The sequence below is a fragment of the Paramisgurnus dabryanus genome, chromosome 19 (assembly GCF_030506205.2).
Source record: "Paramisgurnus dabryanus chromosome 19, PD_genome_1.1, whole genome shotgun sequence".
In the NCBI taxonomy this organism is placed as follows: Eukaryota; Metazoa; Chordata; class Actinopteri; order Cypriniformes; family Cobitidae; genus Paramisgurnus; species Paramisgurnus dabryanus.
In genome coordinates, this window is record NC_133355.1 from 22,577,125 (window position 1) to 22,602,039 (window position 24,915).

The 24,915-nt window shown below is 37.4% G+C and overlaps 1 protein-coding gene across 2 annotated transcripts in view; it reads left to right on the plus strand.

Moving 5' to 3' along the window:
• The window catches only part of ctdp1 (CTD (carboxy-terminal domain, RNA polymerase II, polypeptide A) phosphatase, subunit 1), a 141,962-nt gene extending 118,685 nt beyond the window's left edge, over window positions 1-23,277 (plus strand). For both annotated transcript variants that reach the window (XM_065293353.2, XM_065293360.2), the window contains one exon: window positions 22,087-23,277. In XM_065293353.2, the coding sequence (XP_065149425.1) occupies window positions 22,087-22,234 (148 nt within the window). In that variant the 3' untranslated portion in view covers window positions 22,235-23,277. The remainder of the gene's footprint in view (window positions 1-22,086) is intronic.
• Window positions 23,278-24,915: the final 1,638 nt, after the last annotated feature.

The window sequence follows — 24,915 nt, forward strand, 5'->3', positions numbered from 1 at the left end:
AGGTTAGGTGCAAACCTCTGAGTATGTAACCCTAAAAATTAAGGAAACTTTTCCGTTTCAGAATGGTGGTTATGTTAACCCTGAGACAGTGGGGTAAGTCAAGCCTGTTACAGAAACTGTTACAGTTTCTTGTGGTCTCCTCCCCTTTTTAGCAGTAGCAGAGTTTAAATATCTTGTTAGTTTGCTCAGTACATTCATATAGGCACAGTTTTATTATATACACTGTAAAATATAAAATGTTTTGCTGTTTTTAAGTTACAATCAAATTGCCAGTGCAAGTCATTTTAAAATACTATTTTATATATTTAGTACACTAAAATGTCAACTCAAAAATTAACACATTAAATTGCAATGACTTATAGCCAGTTTGATATACTTAGGTGCAGATACTGTCTAAGTGACTAAAATGCCATGTCCTTTATAGAGGATCCTGCATAAATTTGTAGGAGTTACATTTATATTGGTAGAGGATTTTGAGGCCCGAGTGGATTTTCGTCATATCCAAGTGCATTTTATTGAGCGGGATAAAATTTTTCTTTGCATTTATTTTAGATACATCAAAACTAATCCTTATGTGAGTAATATCAGTTTTTGTGGTCGTGCTCTTACATCTGAATACTTCCCCCTTACGTTTCTTACGAATTCATTCAACAGAGCCGCCAGTGTAGTGGTAGTGCTGCACGCAGTGGGCAGCGCACATACTTTCAGGGACCTGAATTCGAATATCGGCTTGACGTATTTTCGTTTTATAAATGTCAAACTTTTGTAATGTCAGGTAGTCTTAAGTCTTATGCCTAATTTCATTTTTATATTTTTTTATATTCATTATATTTTAAATGTTAAATACAGTATGTGTTGCACATGAGCAGCAGCACTTCAGTTTAACTATTAAAAAAATATCCGGGCCTCTTTGTCAGGCGCTGTTGCCATGGTGAATCGTAATATTGGTGCTCCATTGATGATGGCTTCTCATAGTGGCTGTGCTTTGGTAGATGCTTTTATTCAAAGTTCATCTCGTCAGTAAAGCCTGTTTCTTGATTAGTATTAAATCGCAATCACCTGCTTTCAGATGGAGCAGCATTTACTATACAAAACCGTTGTTCACGGCTTTACTGATGAGATGCGCATGACTGTCGCATACTATTTACTGTGTTTATACTTGTTAGCCAAATTGTTGGACAAAACTTTTTTAATTACTGATATTCGCATAATTTGTTTATTGGAAATATTTTGAACATAAATATTTTATTTTTAATATTTTAAACATAATTTTTAAAACTTGTCATAAACTGATAATATGTACTAACAATTGCCCCGCCTTCCGTTTTACACGTTTGAGATACCAAAACAAAATGAGTATTTATAATTGAAAAATATAGAAAATGTATTTAAAAACTAAATAGGTTTTATAAAATGAAGTGACAATGCATCTATAAGTTAATTTTATAGTAAATAATGCCCGGACACAAAATATGCAAGTCAGTCATTGACCCATCCCTGTGTCTCCAGGCCAGAAAGAAGTTAAGAGTTCAATGTTGAAACTCTGCAGCCTCAATAAAGAAACCCAAGTGTTGTTCTCTGTACAGATCTCATTACTCCGGGCTACAGCCTGCTTAAGAGTTTAATGATCTTGGTGGCTTTAGTTTGTCACAGTGCAGTCTATCAGCCCTCCCTCTGATAAGGAGCAGTATAACAGGCTTTCTTTGATATTGGTGTTTTTCACCAGGTTGAGACCTGACTGAGTTCATCTCTGGTTGGGTTTTGAGTTTGCGGTTCTTAATGAAACAAGGTTGACATGTCTAGAGTAAATCTTTGAACCCTTTCTCCTGCTTTTCTTATAGCAAAGATTGATTCTAGGAAAGGGTATCCGTCATTTTTTTATATTGTGCTGTAGTCTCTTAACTACATAACATTGCATTTGATGCCACAGAAATTACAGTTTGTGGTTTTAATGTATGTATTTATTTATTTTTATTTATGCATTTGGCAAAAACTTTTATCCAAAGTGACTTAAAGAACATTCCATCTACAGTATACATTTCTTTAACTCTTTCCCCGCCAGCGTTTAAAAAAAAAAGTTGCCAGCCAGCGGCAGCATTTTTCATGATTTTCATAAAAGTTTAATGCCTTCCAGAAAATGTTCTTCTTTAAATATATAAACAAACAATATATCACATGAAAGAACTCTGCTTTCAAAAAAACACGTTTCATTAGTTCTCTTTTTATCACCTCTCAAATATGGGTAGGTTTCTTGAAAAACACCAAATTTTGAGCAAAAAGCTGAGATAATTGCATTTTTGTGAAGGACTTTTGATAGAGATCAGATGCAGAGCGATCTTTTAAACATACACGGAGTTTTCTCTCTGTCACGTGAGGCCTGCTTCCGGGTTGTATAAGTTGCAGAAGTCCGTCACCTGGTGGATAATAGTGGTATTCCGGAAAGCCGGAAATTCTCGTCATTGGCAGGGAAGCGCTTTCTCTTAATTGGCGAGTTATCTCGTCAATGGCGGCGAAAGAGTTAATCAGTATGCCTGGAAATTGAACCCATGAATTTTGCATTGCTAACATAATCTTTTACCAGTTGAAATACAGATATTTAGGTTTAAATCCTTAAAAACTATCTGGGTGCTTGACCCTGAAAACTGATGCTACTGCAAACTATTCATGCAAAAGTTGCTGATGTTACTATAGGGAATTGTGTGTGGTTGCCAGGGCATTGTTACATAGTTAAGATCTTTTGCTTGGTTGCCAGAAGGAAGTTTACATTTATCCTTTTAGCAGATCCTTTTATCTAAACGTTCCAATGAGGGGTGCATTTAACATTTTTCATACTTGCCAAATGAGCCTGCACTGAAGTTTCTGTGATATTATCCTGCGGAAAAAGTAAAATACCACTTCAAGATTATTTTTAGTTTTTGTAAATTTACTATTTATATGTATGTTAACTCCTTTCCCGGCCATTGACGAGTTAATAAGTCAATTATGGGAAACCGCTTCCCTGCCAATGACGAGTTTTTCCGGCAATCCGTATTTCCGCTATTATACACCAGGTGACGCTCTTAACCAACTTACAAAACCCAGAAGTATCCCCTTAGGGCAAACAGTTCAAACTCCGTGTATGTTCTGATCTCTATCAAAAGTCCTACACAATTGTCTCTTAAGCTTTTTAGTAAAATTTATTTTCTTTTGAAGAAACCTATATATTTGAGAGGTGATAAAATGAGAACAATGAAGGTAGGATGAAACAGTTTTTTTCTTTTAAGCAGAGGGTCTGTTCTTTTATTTGATATGTTTATATAGTTGAAGAACATTTTCTGGATAGCATAAAACTTTTGTGAAAATCGTTTAAAAAATCTGGTTTTGACTGGCAATATTTTCAAAAACGCTGGAGTTAAAACAATATAATGCAATATGCAAATACAATAGTTTGCAATTCCCGAGTGATTTTAATATTTCAAAACTTTATGAATAATCAATTGATACAGGTAGCACAGAGCCGATGAGACCGAGATTTTTTCCTAAATAAAACTAGCAGAGCATTGTGTCAGCTAGTAGAGCATTGTGCATTGATGTAAATGTAAATACTATTTATCATATTGTTGCACATAGTGATGCAACGAAATGAAATTTCTGGGCTGAAACCAATACCAAAAATTCCCTAAAATAAGTTTCTTATATAAATAGTGAAAAGTACTTAATAACTATTACATGCAAAACTGTTGTAAAGTAATGCAACAACTTAGCATCTGTGTTAATACTACATTGAATTTATATACACAATCATTTTATTGAAAACAACAGGCGGGACACAGCATGGCAATGAGTCTCTTATCAGTCAAGGGGCTTATAATGGGCTTCAGTGATGTCATCACATGCTGCATACAGTAACAGTCCAGCATGAGTTACTGACAAACCGATATAAACATTACAAACTATATATGATGCCTTTTGAGTTTCAGAGGAGGGCTTGAACTTGACTAAAAAAGCGTGCGAGTAAATGTGTGTGATCGGTGATGCTAGAGGTGCAATATTAAATGTGATCACGGGCAGGAGAGCATCACACAGAACTTGTGTGTCATTTTACGCACACAGCTGTCATGATCATGCTTTGGTGTGTAGTTTTGTGATTGTGCAGTGAGACTAAAATCTGAGCAGTGCCGTTTATATGTTCAGCTTTTTATTTTGGGCAGCCCTAGATGTACGTAACTTATTGCTGAATACAGACAGGCAACAGATGCCTCATTTTAAATTGCATGTGGATTCACAGACGTGTTACCTTTAACATGAAAGTGTTGTGTCATAGAGAGGAGACTCTGAATGTAGCGGCCCCAATTAGAGCATACCGTGGGAAGAGAGATGAAAAGCTGTTGTCTGTGTTTGTTTGTGTTTGTGTACACGCATTCATAGGCATTGATTTTGGCTGCATATTTGCGAAAGCCCGGCGGTCACCGTATAATCTTAATTATGGCTGAGTGTGTACACATTCCTCCTCCACCTCTTTGTTCAGAGATGGGGCAGCATCAGGAATTCAGAAGTCTTCACCTCATCATTAACTCTTATTCATTTATTATTAGTCTGAATAGATTCATATGTATGCTTCTGTATGTGAGATGCAGTAAATTTGCAATAATACCATTTAATCTACTTATTTTGTCATTATCATTTCTTTTTTTACTGTTCCATACTGTTAACTCTTACATGCACTAATGGTTTAGGATCACTTCAGTATTCTCATTCTCAAAGGAATGTTTTATTATCAGCTGTCCTCTTTTAGATGTCAGATTTGCATTATTTCATTTAAAGATGCAGTTTGTAAAATTTTCGCCGCTAGATGGCGCCAGATCAAACAATAACAATGATGTTGTTTACTGACGCTCTGAAGCAGCGTGGAATTATGGGATTTGTAGTTTTTAACTCAACCACTGATGGCCATCAATCAGACGCAAACGAGAAATCACGTAAGGTAATCAAGTCTTATAAATGTTGCGTTTGATGACATCGTTTATTTCATTATGTAAGTTTATATGTGATGTTCAAAACGAAATTGTTAGTCATATTGATATTACAGTATTAGTCCAAATTCGATGGTAAACACAGCACAGAATTAAGTTTTCAACTTACAATCTACAATGATTTTTGACATAATGTATTGACAGTACAAATCTTATTGTGAAGTGTCTTAAAATGACCATTTATATTGCTGTACAATACCTTTGATGTGCATATCGTCCGCGGGAAGACGCGCTGATTACAATCTACACACTAATGTTGTGATCAATATAATAGCATACGTTTTTTGAAGGGTTACGAATCAAAACAACTCACCCATCGCGTAAAACACAAGCAGGATCAGAATCTCGGTCTAGTTAAATGTTGTCGTGAAGCTCTCTCCATCCAGATAATGCAACAAATTGATCCTCCCTTGTTTTGTTCCAAACTCTTCTTGGGTCGTTTGGTTGGCCCGTACGCTTACAGGAGCTGACACAACCAGCGGCAGACGGTACAGAGATATCCATAAGTTCATAAGCAAGCGCGTAGCCCGACAGGCGCTATCGCATAGTTCCGCATTTGTCCACGACACTGGCTCGCTGCGTCCGAAAACTCAAGGCAGTGAGGACTTGTTGCCTCGCTGCCTCTTGAGGAAATGACTTCGGCCTCGGAGGCCTGAAGGCCGCTCAGAGAAAGGCTTTCCGACGCACTTCAAAGGCAGTGTGTTTGAAATATAAACAGAGCGCCTTTGTGATAACTAATCACATATTTGAAAACTACAATACTAATTTCTCGCTAGAAATGCAATTAAAATGCTTAAAAAGCGAAAATATACGTTTATTTTCACTAAATTTGTGCTCCAGCTGATTCCTTGGCCGCCATTTTATTTGTTCGAGCTCGACCACTGTTGTCATGTGGTTTACGTCAGTAAAGGCGGTGACAAAGGGTCACATGGATATTAACGTCATTGACAGGAGACTGCACTGCCCCGTGTCAATGTTTTGAATGGAAATTTTCTCATGATTTACAAGTAGTTGAAAACATTACAGATATTGATAGTAATCAGCTGGACAAAATATATAATACTGGCCTAGTGGTTTTTGGACATTTTACTGCAAATATCTTACAAATTGCACCTTTAACCTTTTAAAAGCTTTTTTACCAGCTCTTTAGACACATCAACTACACTTTTCCTCAAAGTTTATGTGTTACAAGCAGGAAAATTAGCGATTTTGACAAGGGCCAAATGGGCAAACTGCAGCTCTTGTGAGGGGGTCAGTACCTTTCAAAAGTGCTCCAAGGAAGGAAAAGCGGTGAACCGGCGGCATGGTCATGGGCGGCCAAGGGTCATTGATGGACGTGGGGAGGGAAGGCGTGCCCGTGTGGTCCGATCCAACAGATGAGCTACTGTAGCTGAAATTGCTGAAAAAGTGGTTCTGATAGAAAGGTCGAGTGGAGACCATGCCTCGATGGGTCAGGGCTGTTTTGGTGGCTAAAGGGGGACCAACACAATATTAGGCAGGTGGTCATAATGTTATGGGTGATCGGTATACTATATGTGTTGCTAAGGACTTTATTTGGACAACTTTAAAGGTGATTTTCTCAATATTTAGATTTTTTTGCAACCTCAAAATCCAGATTTTTAAATAAATGTATCTCTGCCAAATGTTATCCTATTTTTTATTATAAACAATGGAAATACTAATTAGTAAAAAAATTGACCCTTTGACTGATTTTGTGGTGACATTGTTTTGGGACCCTTATATTTGTCATGGTTCCCATAGGTCTTTGAAATCCTTGAAAGTTTGTGAATCTGGGGCGGGATTCAGGGCCCTGGGAAGTTTTTGAAAATATACATGCATAGATACAGGTCATTGAAAGTGCTTGAGTCTATTTTATGCAAGACGTTTTCTGGAAAAAAATCCATATTATTCCCTGTGTAGTGTAGGATGATATCATAAAAATTCTAGACTTTTAAGCACACATTCTAAAATACTCGCTTTAAATGCTTTTATCTTCTAGATGCCAATGTGGATTCATACCAAAATGCTTTTTTGCATAGTTGTGTTTGACACATGAAAACGTCTCGGGTTACGTATGTATCTGTTGTTCCCTGAGAGGGAACGAGACGCTGTGTCTCCCTTGCCATACTTCCTGTGTCCCTGTAATGCCGTCTTTGGCAATATTTCAAATAGCGATATACTTCCTGGCTCCCGCGTCACCCTATATTTGTTGTTAAGCCGGTGAGGCGTAACCAAGACGTTTTCATGTGTCAAACACAACTATGCAAAATTGGTTGAATTTTACCCCTGGAGGCGTCCCCAAAGTGTCACCTCAGTGACGCAGCGCGAGTTCCCTCAAATGGGAACTGTAAGAATGTATCTTAAAAGGTAACACGATGTAACCTTTCTCTCACTTGAAATGTACCCCACATTTAGTCCTTGAATTTGAGGGTATTGGACCTGGAAAGTGCTTGAAAGGTCCTTGAATTTGAAGTTAACTAAGGTGTGGGATCCCTGGTTTGTGTAAGTTTTTTCAATATACACTCTTTAGTTTTCCTAATCAGCACATTACGCCATACATTTTTTGTTTTAAAGTTAAAGAAAACACTGCAGTTTTTGCTATAAATGAATGTTCCCGTAGTATCCGTAGCTTTTTTCTCAGCTGCCCGCTGTATGTTTCCTCTGTTGACTTTTGGAGGGTTTTCAGCAACAAGGCCACCACTTAACGCCATGGCAACAGACCTCTTGGTGCCGTTTTACATTAAATCTCCTCCGCTGGTGAATATTATGGGATGTGGAAGAATACATACACAAGGCCTACTGTATTATTGCTCCTAATGGATCCATCAGAACTCTCTGAACAGCTCCGTGTTATTTTAAAAGCTTACATAAAGAGACTGAGTATGTTATACACACCCGGTATGATTTAATTACAGCGGCCCATGTCTCCGAGAGTGCGTTCTCCATGGAAACAAACGGCCAATGACGTAATTCTAGATTAAAGAGGATTTGAATTTGCGATATCCCGGGGGAAAGAGCGTTTCACTTCACTCGCTTTCTCACCATGCAACGATTGTTTCACCGCCACAGTGTATGAAGTTAATGAGGCAGAAATCATTTACCTGTTGAGTGCCTAATGAAGCCATCAGCGTAATCCAATGGCGCTCTCAAATTTAACCAGCATCTATGTGTTCATGTTTTATTCATGTTGATAAACTGAAGATAAATGAGAATCACTCTTTAGATGCTTTGTAATTGTCATTAAATGGTTGCTTGTCTTTTATTGTAGACAGGCATGGCTGAATTTCTCATGCGTGCTGTGATATATCGCTGTGTCTGGGGGCTTCTGGGTAAATGGATGATCTTTGAATAGGACCTGCTTCTTTTTCTGTCCTACCAGAACAGATCTGTGATGGATTAAACACTGTTAACAACTGTTGAGATGATGGATGATGAGGTGCATTTACTTCCTGTCTCTCTCTCTCTCTCTCTCAGTCTCTTTATTCATCTCTCTTGCTCTAACACTTGCTGGTGCCTCCTCACTATCGCTCACATCATTTTGGACCTCTATTCCACTCATGTTTTCATCAGAAATATTGGTGTGAACACTGTAAAGCTAAATTAAGTTTAGATCAGAAACAATCTTTTAGACTGAGGGCCCTTCTGACAATCCTAACTATGTCCCGAGTATCGCGATGGTTCTGCAGATTATTTTATCAGATTTTCCCTTCGTGTGAGGTGTGTTAAGAGTGTCCGAACCTGCCTCGGAAGAACGTCTGAGCCACGCCGATCTCGAATCATGTTGAATATTTACGATCAGAAATCCTGATGTGTGTGGGGAATTTCGAGGACAAACGCGAGCACGCTATTGTGATTATCACGTGAAACAAAACCATATCCAATCAGAAAGTGAAATGAGGGAAGACGGAAGCAGTGATGGGGCAGCACAAAGGCCGCTTCTCAATCCATAGGTCGCATTTCCAGACTGCATATACGTCATCAAGATGAGTCATCTTGTCATCATGTCTTATTTCAGAATATTAACAGTTATGAAATTGACAATTATTCCTAGTTTATCGTATATTGTTGTAATATACTTATGACTTGGGAATGTAATGCTCAGTTAAATCTAGGATTTTGGATCCTCGTGTTTGTGGTCCATCACATTTTTAAAATCTTATAAGATGTAAAAAAATTTTTGGTGTGTATATGCAGCCTAAGCGGGCGCAAGAATCGTCCCGGTGTGTAAGAGCCTTAAATCTGTTCACCCTTTACTTATTGGTACGATGTTAGGGTTTTGTGAGGGCTTGGCCATGCCGTTGCTAAAATATAAAATAGCTTGATGAGTGGTCATCATCACATTACTATGAGGATTTTTGGTTGCTTATTGGCCCGAGTAGGCAGACCCCAAAAAGTCATAATAGTGCAGGCCCTCCTTTAATGCACTGTAGTTACACAGTTATTTACAAATATACATTTATGTTATGCTATAATTTGGATGAGGATATTATTAGTATGTGGAAAAAATATAAAAATAAAGAATGGGTCAAAACTTTAGACCGGTAGTGTATAGCACTATTTAATTTAATAAGAAACAAAGTGGAATATGGGAAAGTATCGATATATCAATCTGAGAGTAGGACACGAACAATGAAAGTGTTTTCATTTTCACCCATCTGAAACCACACAGAATGTGATGATATATCAAACTGATGTACTGATGTAGTGAGCTGCCTTTAATCTTCATAGAAAAGTATTGAGAAAGCAAGCGAGAGAGAATGCGATTCCTGTTTCTTCACACGCAAGTAATTTGCGGTGCGTTCAGGTACATTGATTTGCAGCAATCGTTTACTTTTTCTGGTTCAAGAAGGTTTTGCTCAGGAGTAACTGTGTTGCCAAATGCACTGGAAATGTGCTCTGATGGAGTGCTGGTTGTGGTGTCTATATTCAAGTAAAACCTCTTTTGTTTTATCAACCAATTCAGTGGTTTGTCATACTGTTGATGAGATAAATAAGTAAATACTGTGTGCAACTATTGCCCAACCTCTGACTCCTGCACCATGTGGCTTATAGTTGAATTAATGGAAGTAGTAGAAGTTAATGGAGTCTTCACTGATAGCTAAATCCATGACATACATGAGAGCTTTTGGTCAATCTATAAGACCACTGCTGTTTGGTGAAGTGTTTTTACGGATGCTGTGATGCCTTGTCCAGCAGCATGACATTTAAAGACTGTCCAGCAGTCTCATACTGCAGTATAAAGCCATATTCACATTACAAGCGACTTTGTCGCTGTGTGTCGCATGTCTCTTTCAAAGCATTTCTAAATCTGGTTGTCATAAACATATGAGTAACGTCCACTCGAGTAACTGACGAGAGATGGATGACGTGAACTCCGCTGCTTCTCAGTGGTAGTCGCCACAGAAAGTCACGTCACTGATTCTTGAAACTTTGACAAAAACATGTCCCACTAAGAAAAGTGCTAATTCTGTTGGAAATTAATAACATTTTCATGAAGAAAAAGAATCAATGTTATAATCAGGGGGTCCTTTGCACATATGTAAGGTTCTTTTATAGGTTTATTTTGATTTTTCATTAATTTAATGATTATATGCTGGCCTATTGCCTACAAAATCAGCTGTCCTCGGTTAACAGATAATCATTTCAACTTGATTAAAAAAGCCAAAAGTAATAATTGAATTGAATAATATATTTACCACATGAAAGAGTACATTGTAATATGTATTAAAAACTATAAACAGTGAGTTTTGAACAATATTTATTATGACTTTGTGATAGATCAAAATGTGTCCCACATATTCGTCACCACCGTCAGATATTTATAAAAAGCAATAAAATCAGACAACTACAGGGTCAAATGCATTCCTAAGGACCCCATTTTCAAACCTTCAGCTCTACTGCATGCTTCAAGATCACTCAAGCTCCTGTATGTTTGCTATTTTCTCTTAAACTTCTTCATATTTTTGGACACTGCTACTGTGACAACCATAACATGTCAACACCATCATCTTTGTAAAATAAATATTAGAATAGATTATGAAATAAATGTATCATTTTTAAGAAGAGGTCTGAAGTATCTAGCAAGATGCTAATGTGAACAACTCATCTATTTTTTTTATCTATATTAGGTTTTTGTCACCACCGTCAGATGTCACCACCGTCAGGTTTTCTGTCTTTCTATCAGGTTTTATGTATTTTAGGAAGTTATGATTTGATATTTGTTCATCACAGTGCTCAGGATTGTTATTTTTTGGACCAAATATTTACATAAAGTTTAAGCAAGAAGCCATTGACTTGAGTGGTATACATTTTGGAATAATGAGGCCAACGTCACAACCGTCAGACGGAGTTTTATTTGTTTTAAATGAATATGCTTACAATATGTTTCTTCAGTGCTGTTGAGTTATTAAATTAATAGTCTCTATTAATACAAAAATATGTTTATTAAATAAAAAAAATCATTACTTTTTCTATTTAGGCTTAAAGTAAATGTTGTATGAGTAATAACTGGAAAAACGCCTATTTTATGAAAAAAATACGAACAGGGGAGGTTGCACCGGTAAATTGCTGAACAGCCAAGACCTTGGTCTATAATGATATACCTTCAGATTTTGTAATTTAACTAACTTTTTTTTTTCAAAATTTAAACCTGTCTTATCCAAATTCCCAAGAATCACTGACTTATCATTTGCATAAAGTAAAACTTTTATCAACTTTGTTTTGCGACTGGTCGCTCGTGTCGCCGGAAGTTGCCAAGCTTCCATTGAAATCAATAAGATTGCGTCGCTCTGCTACTGCTAGTCGCTGCTAATGTGAATGAGGCTTAAATCTGCACAAATATCGAAAAACTAATCGGGATTACAGTTTCGAATGAAATAAATAATTGCCAAAAGCCTATAGTTTTGAATGTTGGATGTAGAAAATCACAACTTTAAATTTTTTGTTGGTCTTAGTACACGATGCAACTACAGAAGAGTCAAGTTTTAAATAGGAAAAATATCGAAACTCGTTGGTTATTTTTTTGCACAATGCTAATGGTCTAATCAGATTCAATGGATTGTGCTAAGCTATGCTAAAAGTGGTAGCGCCAGACCTGAAGATCAGCTGAATGGATTCCAAAACAGTACAAATCAAATGTTCAATTCTAGGGGAGCTGGAAAATGAACATATTTTCAAAAAAGGCCATAGTATGGTCCATTTGTTACCTGCACGTGTGGGTCTGTGTACAGTGCGCGTGACACAATTTTTAGCAACAGAAGAGTGTGCGTGTACTGTACGTGCTCCGCCACATTTTTGAAACCCTGTGTACATTGTACGCGTACGTAGGTTGCAGTTACTGCTGTATCTTGAGTATGTAGGCCAAGAGAGGTATTGCAAATTGTCGCAATGCGCATGAGTCAAATGAACTATGCTTTATAAGGCTCTGCATATACGCTCGCATATGCATAAAAGGGCATTAACAAACATTCATGCACCACATACCCATCAGGCTTTTTTTGCCCATCTTGATCTCGGCAACTTGTTGATCAGCGGCGTTTATCAGGACCTATTAAACAGAGCTCATGCTCACCATTAATGACCTCTTCTGCATCTCTAATCCATAATGCTTAACACACGACCACATGAGAGTAAAGCCATGTCCAATGATCCACATACTTACTATACAATTGTGACCAGTCACGGAAAGTAGGGACACAAGTTGGATCTGGGCATTTTGAGTTATTCACAGATTCTGAAAGTGCAGTTTCTAAGCTTTCCAACGATGTGTAACACATGGAAATCTGATAAGATTTGGAGAAGTTGTGGCCATTTGAATATAGGAACTCAGAAATACTCAAACCGAGAAAATCGAGACGAAAGGGACTCTTCTTTTCAGCTGGGGGAGACAACAGGGCTCATTTACATCTCATTTAGCTAAGCCATGCCCCCTGTAAAACCCTTTTTGAGATGTTCTAGCATCATATGTAGTATTTTATGACCAAATGACAACCCGCAAAAATAAACATGACTCTTTTACCTTTGTGGGGATCACAAGTCGAATCCAGTCTGTTTCAGATTATCCAATGACCATATTTTTCCACAAATGCGTATAATCCGTGAAATATAGATTGTTTACATCAGATTTCGTATGAATGTCTGGTAATACAATATAATATATAATCTGAAGACTATTTAAATCGTAACATGTAAGGGTATATGAGCTTACACTCCGTTAAACACATGAACCCGCCTTCAAAGTTTGTATTTAAAATAGGGAAGTAGTATAATAGATCATCCAAACAGCGCCGTCGAAATAGTGACATCCTTTAGAGATGTTACCAATGGCTCGCTCGTTCCTCCATCAGCCAATGACTTCATGGAAAATATTGATAGACAAAACATGTAGCCAATTATATTAAGAATACAACGATATCTGTGTAACTTCTGTGTGTTTAGACTCATGCTGCGCTGCAAGAACTGACATACAAATGACGTCAAAGTACCGCGAGAGCGAGTCGAAATTAAACTACTCTGTAAGATTTCTTGAAGAGCTCTCGCGGTACTTTGACGTCATCCGACTGCGGCGCCGCATAAAGTCAGTGACGCGGCTGACGTACGATGCGGCTGACTGTTATTTGTTCCGCCCCAGCTTCTTTTATTTTTCTTTTGTTTTGTGCGCCCGAGCTTTACAGTCTGGGGAGACGCACGCTATAAGTTTGAAAAAAAAAAAAAAAACTTAGCAAACATATCTGAGGAACAGGGCAGCGCGTCACAACAGTCACGTGACTTCACGCTCGAGCCGGAAGAGAAGACAATGCTGAATAAAGTCGTAATTCTGCTATTTTTGGACCAAACTGTATTTTCGATGCATCAACAAAATCTTACTGACCCACTGATGTCACATGGACTACTTTTTTTTTTTTTTTTTTTTTTTTTTAAGATATTTTTTGGGGCATTTTTGCCTTTATTTGATAGTAATTAAGGAGACGACAGGAAAGTATAGGGTGAAGAGAGGGGTATGGGATTGGCAAAGGACCTCGAGCCGGGATTCGAACTCGGGTCGCCAGAAGTGCGTCTGCACCATGTGTCGGAGCACCGTCCACTACACCATCGGCTCCGACCACATGGACTACTTTGATGATGTTTTTATTAACTTTCTGGACATGGAAACCATACATAGATTTTCAATGAAGGGGAAAGCTCTCGGACTAAATCTAACGATAAAACATCTTAAACTGTGTTCCGAAGATGAACGGAGGTCTTCCGAGTTTAGAACGACATAAGGGTGAGTCATTACTTACATTATTTTCATTTTTGGGCGAACTATCCTTATTTAGTAGTCACGCTGTTCCCTTTGGGGGCGAAGGCGAAAACACAAGCTTATACAGTATGTAAATATACACACAGACAATGACGCCCCCCGCTGCACGCTAGAATCTCCGGAAAAACAAGCCTATTTTAACCGCAAAATGTACGCTTTTAAATATACAAAAACTGCTATCTCAAACATGGAGAGGCTTCTTCGTGATCTCAACTAACAGATTCTGCAATAAAACGAAAATCACAAATTTCGAAAAAAAACTTTGTTTCTCATTTTCTCGAAACTTGTGCTGCCGACTTGAGTCCCTGGTTTCCATGACGGGTCACAATTTTGAGAGCATTTTTTTTTTGTTACGTTCGCATTCCACAAAAGAAACTCACAAGAATTGGGAACGACATAAAAAGTTTCATTTTTGAGTGAACTTTCCCTCTAGTTGGGATTGGTGCTTTTGTTCTTAATGTTTATTCTGTATCACTCTTTCTGTCTGTCCTATTTTTTGTTTTTTTCTCTTAACTGTGCCCAGTTCTCCTCCAGTTCACTCTCTGGTATCTCAGGGCTTCGTCCTGTATACATTTTTAGGTGGCAACAAACCCAGAGCCGAGTCGCATCATCCTCCCACCAGCCCGTTCTCTCCCTCGCACTTCACACAGCCTCTGTGCTTATATAACCTGTTTGTTATAGACAGTGAGATGGAGGAATACACTAAGACGGTTTATACAAAATATTATTCCTTTTTTTTCAGTTTTTCCACTGTACTGTTAGCATTCGGTCTGCTTGTGCTATAAACGCCGCTTGGTGTTCTCCCACAGGAGAAGTTTACAGTAGTATTCCCAGTGGAGACCTCGCTGTTTCACGAGGCGTCTGAAACGTGTATTATTGCAGACGTGTTGTTTGAGTCAGCAGGGTCACAGACAGCTGTTAGTGAGTTCGGTGTTGGCAGAAAAATCTCAGGATGAATACAAAATGCAGCATTTGAAGAGTTTGGTTCCAAAACGCATTAAACGCCATTTAAAAAAAATGAGTTACTGCCAAAATCAGTATTGTAGCTGGGCAGTATTAAAAAAAGTAAATTCTTAATTTTACACAAAATCCAATATCCGCCATGTTATTCTGTGATCTTTTCTCCCTTTTTTCCCAAAATGCGATAAACACCAGTCCTCTTTCTCTGCAGAATGGAATAAATCAGCTCAACAAATCACAGCGCACCATACCACGCATTGTAAACAATAATGGTGGCACGTTGAATCCTAGTTTTTATCATCTACTTTGTGGTTCGTGATCAACAAACAAACCAAAACAAAAGAATACTATTGATGGCATTGATAAACCTATGGGGGGAAGAAATGTAAGCCATCAAAATCGAATAATTTACGTGAGAGGCACTTGGGAGAAGGAAAAATGCCAGCTGTTGCTTGTTCTCACACGACAGCATCAAGCTTCTGTCATGCTAACACGTTGACCACAGCGGATCGTATGAAAAACTTTCCATTATTTTACGCAAAGTCAACAAAAATCGAGCAGAACCAAAACATCTGATCGCTGTTAAAAAAAGTTCAGCAACGACGTCCATATTTTTTACAGTCTATGGTATAAACATATCTTTTCAAACCATTTGTAGATTAGGCGTGCTTTCTGTTTCAACTTTTTTATCTTATGTTGAGAAATGTAAGATACGTTTAAAAATCTCCTATTAAAGCAACACTATGTAGTTTCCATGCAAAATGACTTACAGCTCCCCCATGTGGTTGAAAAGCGCAACAGTGCCTGGTATCAGACACTCTTCTGCAGGCAGGGGGAGGGGCGGGGCTGTGTTTCCTACCCTCCACCGCCACTTTCAGAGTGTGCTTGTAGCAGCTAGGAGGCGGCTCAGGTTGCAGCAACAGTACAATTTGTCCAGTTAAAAGTTGTTCTATCACTGAAATAATTTTAGAGACATTATTTAAAGGTCGAAAAACTACATAGTGTTGCTTTAACTTGCATAAATTAAATATTTGTACTGCAAAATCTAACAGATAGACACCTAAACATTGAACACTTTTCTTTTGCTGCTGAATACTGGTATTTCTTATAGATGTGTTAGCCCTATACATGGCAAACTATGCAAGATTGTGAATAATGGTCGTATACTTGAGTGTCTGGTTTGCTTGAAGACACCAGACTGATCTTTCCAGGCTGGGTGATAAATCAGTGTTGAACATACTTGCATAATGATGTAATGAATCAGAGAGTTTCAAAACGAAGTGTGCAAATTTGTAGCTTCTTTTTGTATTTTTTTCATTTTCTACTGTAGACATAGATTTTTTTTCTTTTTCACCACACATAGGATCCATAAACCTCAAAGGCATCTTCTGATCTGTCATCAGGTTGACTCTCCTTCCCAGTGCTTTTGGTTTTCAGTCCTTTTTTTTCTTTTATCTTTTCTTCACACTGTCAGGCTGGTTCTCTGTCAGCAGGTGGTTGTGGATTCATCATTACACACTAAATGTGTAACACGTATATTGTCTGCCGATCAAAGCGTACGTCTGTACTGTCAGTAGATATAATGGCATACTGCTCTCATTTAGTACTGGTAGCACATTATTTTATCCGTTTTTTCCAAACTTTCTCACAAGCATTAAAGGGATGGTTCATCCAAAAATTAAAATCCTGTCGTCATTTTCTTATCAACTTCATGTTTATTAAACCTGTATGAAATGCTTTTTTCTGATGAACACAAAATAATATATTTTGAGAAATGCACACAGGTGATGGTACCCATTGAATTTCAATCAAATTATATTTATATATATTTAAAGTGTTTGTGTTGTTGTGCGGTTGTGTTTTTTGCACACAAATTTGTGGTTTTCTAGTCTAACCTCACGAAAATTTGTTTAGATTTTGGCTAATTTGTATGAATTCATACGAAGTGAATCGTACAAAAACATACGATTATCATAAAAAAATAGTGAAATTCCACAGCAACCCCAGTGTCACTTGGCAAAAGCATAGGCAGAGTTTGGGAGGCCCTGGGGGGCACTGCCACCCCAGACCAGCCTATTATGATTTTGCCTGAGCTATTAATGAAAAAAAAAATGGGATTTCATATTATTTTGTCTTTTCTTAATATTTTAATGGGTAGACTGAGTTCCTTAAGGCTACATAGTTTAATAGGCAGGGTTTATGGGCACAAGGATGTCCAAAAACTACATGGAAATCCATTAAAGACTTCAGAGTCTTCTGAAGAGACAGAAAAGCTAAAAGGAAAGTTTTTCATAGGAAAGGGAGCAAGAAAATTCAGTTAAACTTTTTACTGAAGAAAGGCACTTAGATTTGAAATGACATATGGGTAAATGATGAAAAAAACATGTTTATTCAAACGTACTAGTGTATTACACTATCAAGTACTTAAAATGCTACTCAATAATAATGATGTTCAATCAGCCAGCACTTTAGTGTGAGCTCATTTCTCTGTGTTTTTTGTTGGTTTTTTTTTTTTTTTTGAGAGCCATGTGATTACAGCTGAATGGACGCTTGGATCATTTTACTTTTTGAAATGCTACAGAAATACACATTCATAAGAGAAGTGAATGCAGTCATTGTGCGTTTGTTTGTGAGATGGACTTTCAGTGTGCTGCTAATCTCTGCTAAGAGCCTGATGTTTACTTTTCCATATTTGAACCCTGCTTTCAGTTTTTTTAGTGAACAATAGCACATCATTGCATCATGCGACTTCTGATAGATAATAACTGAAGTGTTTTTATTCAGTGGTTTGCTATTGCAGCCCTGTTACCAACAACTCTGACGTGTGAAAAGTTTAAAATAGTAATTTGTGTTTCGTTATGAACATGCAATAAACATGAAAATTAAAAAACATCAGTTGTCAAAACATGAACACGTGAAAACAAATACTTTATAAAAGGTAACAGAATTGCTTAATATAGGGTTACAGTTAAAAAGGGCTGCAGATTTAGGGCGTATGTACATCAAAGCTTTTTAAACGCGGCTCAAAACAGGCATTTCTTCAGCTAAGCACTTTGGTTTGCGTTTTTACAGCCTAGCGCCCCTCCTCCACTATGATTGGACGGCTGAGTGAAAAGTGAAAATGACTATGTTTACATGTACACCAACAAATCGATTTTTCCAATAATCAGAGTAAGGACTTAATTGCAGTAAGATGTTTACATGACTGGAGCTAACCTTTTCACTTCTGTTTACATGCAGTTTTATTTTTTGATTATTCCCACATTGCGCCCAATACAGAGCACAAATGATGAACTCACATATACTGTCCACTGTTTTTATTTACTTATATTAAATGACAAACACGTTCTTATGGACGTATTTTTTTTATTCTGACAGTAATATTATGACAGTGCCTGTAATGATTTCATACGCTGCTGTTTCTGAATGAAGGCAGACTGGTGACAGTGAGTCGTGTCGACAGAGTTCAGGGAAAACTTCCTAATGTCAAGTGTAAAATGAATTCGAGCTTAAGGTGCGTGACTAAAACACACGCGCACTTCAGTGCGGTATAAATGCGATTTAAAGTGTTTTACATGACTGCATACTGCGATTATCTGCTTAACTTTAAATATGATAATACTTACTGCATTTGTGAGCTTAAACTAATAATTTGTATTAAAGTATTGTGTTTACAGTAGGTAAAGTATAATCAAAGGGTGCATGTAAACGCGGTCATTGGCAAGCTGAGCATTTCACCCAAAGTTATTAGTCGCAACTAATTGTTTGCAAAATAAAAGTTTTTTGTTTACAGAACAGGCCTATATGTGGGTGTACTGTGTATAATAATTCTGTATATATTAATAGGCACACATGCATGTTTATATTGAAATATATTTGCCTGTGTATCTCAGAACTAATTGTTGGGGAGTCCTAATTTTTCAACTCTGGGAAGTCAGTGCTGAAAGCGGGAAAAACATCAAGTGTCGGCTATCAGGGCGGAAAAAAAGCAACGCCTTTTTTGAAAAGTGCGTCGCTTCCATTGGAAACAATCGAAAACTTACTGTGGGTTCGCACCAGACGCGAGTTCAACAATTTGCGCGAGTAGATTACATACAAAGTCAATGCAAAGACGCGATCAGACTCGTCCTCGCGGTGGGCGATGCGAATGACGCGATATGGGCGGCGCGTTTGCTGCGAACACACACGCTATTCGGTTCAAACTCTCCTTCGAATATTTTCAACTTGAGCGAAAAATTCGCATGACACGAAGTTAAATCCCACGAGTAATCTAGAGCGAGTAACGCGATGCCCCGCGTTTGGTGTGTACGTAGCATTACACCTGCTGCAGGAGAAAACGCCTTGATGTACACCCCCCCTTAGACTAAGCTATCAGTTAGCAGGGTAAATTTGGTACTAAATTTTGATTTGTAATGGCTGAAATTAGGGCTGCACGATTAATCGTTTTTTAAACCGAAATCGTGATGTGAATGGATGCGATTTTCGAATCGCAAGAGCTGCGATTATTTCGATTCAAACCTATCAAATATAACAATCATCTAGTACGCAGTTTTTGACAGTTCGCTTCATGCGCATTTTACGTTTAATGTAGTTTAAACCAATAGAGTGCATTAACACTGAGGTGCTGACTGAACGTCAGATAACACCATTTGGAAAACATGAGCGAGCAGCAGTTCAACTCCTCAACAAAGTGTACGGCCATATGATTTCCGCGATGCGGAAACACGAACAGAATCGCGAAATGCATACTAATGGAATTAACTGCACAACGCGGAATGTCATGAAGTTGGCAGGTTTTGGATTCAGTCATTTTAAAAACCCATTATAACTCATTAAACGGCAAATGAAAGGACAGAAATGCACGAAAACTTTCCCTTTTGTGTAATGATGGACTTAAAGAAAGGTGTGTGTGTATATACGTCCGTTTCTCGTCATGCATCGCAAACAATGACAAGCGCCTCATCAGACTATAAGCAGGTTTTATTAAAGCCCGGGACACAGCAGACGAAAGAGGTACAGTATACTTTCTTTCACGCGCACATCTGCACCGCTTTGAATATTTACAGGCACGAGGGTTCATGAAGCGCGCACACAGAGAGCAGTCAGCACACGCGTGATCACTAAACTTAAGTTTTCTTTCTTGTCTAAGTGAACATAAACAGCTGGATGTTTATCAGTATATTGAAGCAGAGCAGTTTTAAAGCTGTCTTGTGTCTTAAAGTGACAGACAGTAACCTGGTGCTTTCTGTGTCAGAAATGTTTATTACACACCAAAAATTAAAATCACTCCTTAATCTTAACTGTACAAGCTTCTGCAGCTCCACATTTAAAATCGTACAGTGAGGACTGTGCAGTGTTTTATTTGTATTTTTTGCTTATGTTAAATCATAGATTCTAATAACTAATATATTTACATTTATTACAGATGCCTGAAAAGTAAAACAAGATGTGTATAGTCTTATGATTAAAAGAAAAAACTAAACATTTGCTTGTCAGAAGCATTGTTGTAGTGACAGGCAAAATACATTGGCCTATATGTTATTTTAAATAAAACTTTCAATAAATTTTTGTTAAATTGTATTTTAATGTTCTTAGATTAAAAAAAAAAGTTTGTCTGCAGAAGAGCAAAGTCCTGCAGACAACTTGGCACAATGTTTAAGAGGTTTTAAATAAACAGTAGCACAGCATCTTTCTTTGGTGGTATTAAAACCAACACAACAAACCTGGATGTAGCTCTTTTATTATATACTAATGAATCGCGAATCGCAATTTTGATCAGAAAAATCGCAATTAGATTTTTTTCTCCGAATCGTGCAGCCCTAGCTGAAATCATTTATTATAATTTATTAAAAAAAATGTTGACAATTCTTTCTTAAAATAATTCCAAAGACAGACTTGAAGATGAAATGAAATTATTTATACTTTTATAAATAGCTTATATCATCAATTTAACGCCACAGTCTGCGGCGACCAATTGTTTTGTGTATGTGTTGTCTATTTGCATGTGACTGATTGATAGATTGAGAACACCGGCGCACAGGTTTTCCTTCCTATTTAAGCAACATTGTCAGTTTTGTTGGTGTGTCTACTCTTATTTGGACTCCACATTATTTTTGTTGGGGTTTTTTGTTATGATTCTGTGGCTCAAGCCTTATTACTTTCTGTTACTTTAGTTTTCTTCAATATTTTTTGTCAAACGTAAAACGTTTTTTGTTGTGAAGCTTGCAAGTGCAACAATGAAATAATTAAATCTTTTTTATATAATAATGTCTTGTGTTTCATGCAATAATTATATGAATGGTACTGCTTTAATATGATGAAATTAATTTGGTAACAGGGTTGCTACGTATTCATTTTTTTTATTTTTTTGCATTTAAAAGTTATTTAAAACAATAAATTATCAGTTTATTTAGTAAGAAAAAGCTTTTTTACTACTACAGTACAGTATCTTAGTTTAATTTAAAATAATGGTTTGTCTAACTTTTTTGACTGTACCCTGTTCATGCAAAATGTGTCATATCCCTAAAATATGGTGTTGCTTTTTATTATTCATTGAGGCCCACACCAAGCACAACATTTCACTTCCCAAACTTTCTCCTGGCACCGGTCCTCTCCACCGGCTGTCAGATCCAGGTGGAGATTGCGCCATGCAGACCTTCGTCCTGCAATCCTTGACAGGGTGCTCGCAACCAATCACTGTCAGCAACACTCGTAACCCTGACAACCAGACTCTTTTAAACCAATGAGCATTCCGCTCCGAACTCCTTTGACTAACAAGCATCACTGACCGTCACCTCTTATGTTTCTCTTTAGAGGCCACAAAAGGAAGCTGGAGGCCGGAGAAGACAACGATGAAGATGGTGAATCTAGTAAAGACTCCAATGAGGATGAGGAGGGCAGCAGCTCAGAGGCTGATGAGATGGCTGCCGCACTGGAGGCGGAGCTTAATGACTTCATGTAACCTGATTGGATGAAAAAGTGATGCAAATGAACTGTGCTCCAATCAAATCCTTTGTTTTCATATGGTACCCGAGATATATAAACATACGTTTGTGTCGCTGTTATACAGCGCAAGCTAATGTGTATCAAAACAAACGGGGGAAGTAGATAGACGTGTACAGATAGTTTTAGTAGGAAAGTTTTATTGTGAATTTCTATACTGTAGAGGTTTGGGGAGTAGGTTTTTGTGTGTTTTACTTATTTTGTTCAAGTTCCAAAACAAATTTTTATATAAATGTAAATGAAATTAATATTGAACTACTTGGTCACGAATGCCAAAGAGTCTGAACCGGGCCTGTGTGGGCCGGCAGCTAAAAACTCATCTTACTCCTCAGAAGATGTTTGGAGGCCTCAGTGGTCCTCACCAGCAGTCAAACTAAGACGTCTGAATGTGTCTTGCGTTGTCTCTTTGCTTTCTTATTTCCTTTGCCCAGTGCCGTTAAAGCCCTGAGTGTGACTGACACTGTGCTGCACCAATCCCAGAACACCAGCACCTTTAGACACGCCCACTAGTCTTGTTACCTGCTAGAAAACATGAATAGCCGGTGTGTTTTGTAAAATGATGACCGATTACATCCTCGCAGTGTGGTATTAGGATTATTTTTGCGAGAGAAGCAGGTGCAGATCGTCTCTGACCGGGTGTACGGCTGGCTTACGCCACCTTAAACCAACACTGTACAGACTGATCCGATCTGGATTTGTAGGCATCAAGTGACTTTGAACTCGAGTGCTGATCTAAGATCAGTTGTGTTAAACTGCTTCTAGATTGGTAGGCATTGTGTTATGCTTTTTAAAAAGCTGAATGTCCAGATTTGATTAAGTTTTAAGATTAAAGTGAGAAAATGGTCTCTTCGTGGTATCTTTTCTCTTCGTGTCTTGTTTAGGACTGATGCATTTCCTTTTCTTGTGTTGTTGTTGTTTTCAACAATGTGAAGTGTTTGTATATTCTATTTCATACCTGACCAAGAAGATGCTTTTCATTTAATAAAGATTTGTTTTATAATATTGGCGTTTCAAAGAAGTTTGGTGTTGGATGCAGTGCAATGAAATATCTTAAAGGAAAACACCACAGTTTTTTCATATTTTACTATGTTCTTACCTCAACTCAGATGAATGAATACATCCCTATATTTTTTAAATGCGTGCACTAAATCTTTTTACAGCTCGTCGTGAATGTGTTAGCATTTAGCCTAGCCCCATTCATTCCTTAGGATCCAAACAGGAATAAATTTAGAAGCCACCAAACACTTCCATGTTTTCTCTTTTTAAAGACTGTTACATGAGTAAGTATGGTGGCACAAAATAAAACGTGGCGATTTTTTAAGCGTATAAAAAATAAAAGCTAAATTGTATGGTGGAAGCACTTCAACCTCAGGTGCAGTAATATTGACGGAAGTTTGAGCGAGAGGAAGAGTAGTCAGGAGTGATGATGTTACTGCGCCCCGAGGTCGTTTTTATCTGCTTAACGTTTTATTTTGTGCCACCATACTTACTCATGTAACAGTCTTTAAAAAGGAGAAAACATGGAAGTGTTTGGTGGCTTCTAAATTTATTCCTGTTTGGATCCTAAGGAATGAATGGGGCTAGGCTAAATGCTAACACATTCACGATGCACTGTACAAAAAGTACGTGCATGCATTAAAAAAAGATAGGGATGTATTAATTCATCTAAGTTGAGGTAAGAACATAGTAAAATATTGAAAAACGGTGGTGTTTTCCTTTAATAGGCCTATTGTAACATTTCGTTTACAGTTTTTACCTTTAACTTTGCTAACAATATAATTATTTTAAAAAAAAAAAACTCTTAGCTGTTTACTCACTTCAGTACTATTCCCACATGTAAACATATCTTTGTATATTATGCTTATTGTTTTCAGTTGCTTTGGATAAAAGTGGAATTGCAAATAATGGAAAACCAGAAGTTAATCAATCTAAAATGTTAGTTATTTTTGTGAAATAACAAAACAATTTGAATGTAATTTAATATAAGTAATATAACAAAAATAGAGACCGCTTATAATACGTATTGTAGCCTATTCATTTATATTCAATTATACATTTATATTTATATGATCAGTTTGAGACTTATGTCCAGCGCAATTTACAAATAAGAAATAATGCAAGCTATATATCATACAGGAGCAAAATAATATGAGCGGTGCCTTGAGAGTAACAATAAAAACCCAATGTGGTTTTAAACTTTTTAAATTGGTTTATGTTGCACTTCTAAAGCAGCTAGAGAGTAATGTTAATTGGAAAGCTAAAAATTGTCTCTGCTAGCCTTTCATAAAGTAAAATGAGCTTATTTGTTATCCTTTTGTACGCTCGGTTGACGTTTGCAGTTCAGTTACGATCACTGACAGCCGTTCCTCCCTCCATACTGACCACAGTCTGTCTCTATACTGTGACTTTATGATATCGTAGTATCGTACGGCTACGTAAAGTCAGCCCTTGTCTTTCTTAAGTAAAGAACATCATGCTTTGCTGTGAATCTATAGCATGTGATGATGTCCGGTTCAATGGATTGAATATCTCAAATGCTCTGATAGTGTCAAATCTCTGAAAACACTTCAGCGGCTTTGAGCTTCAATTATAAAGATCTCTTTTCATGATTAGAATAAAGATTGCATGCATGCCTCCTTT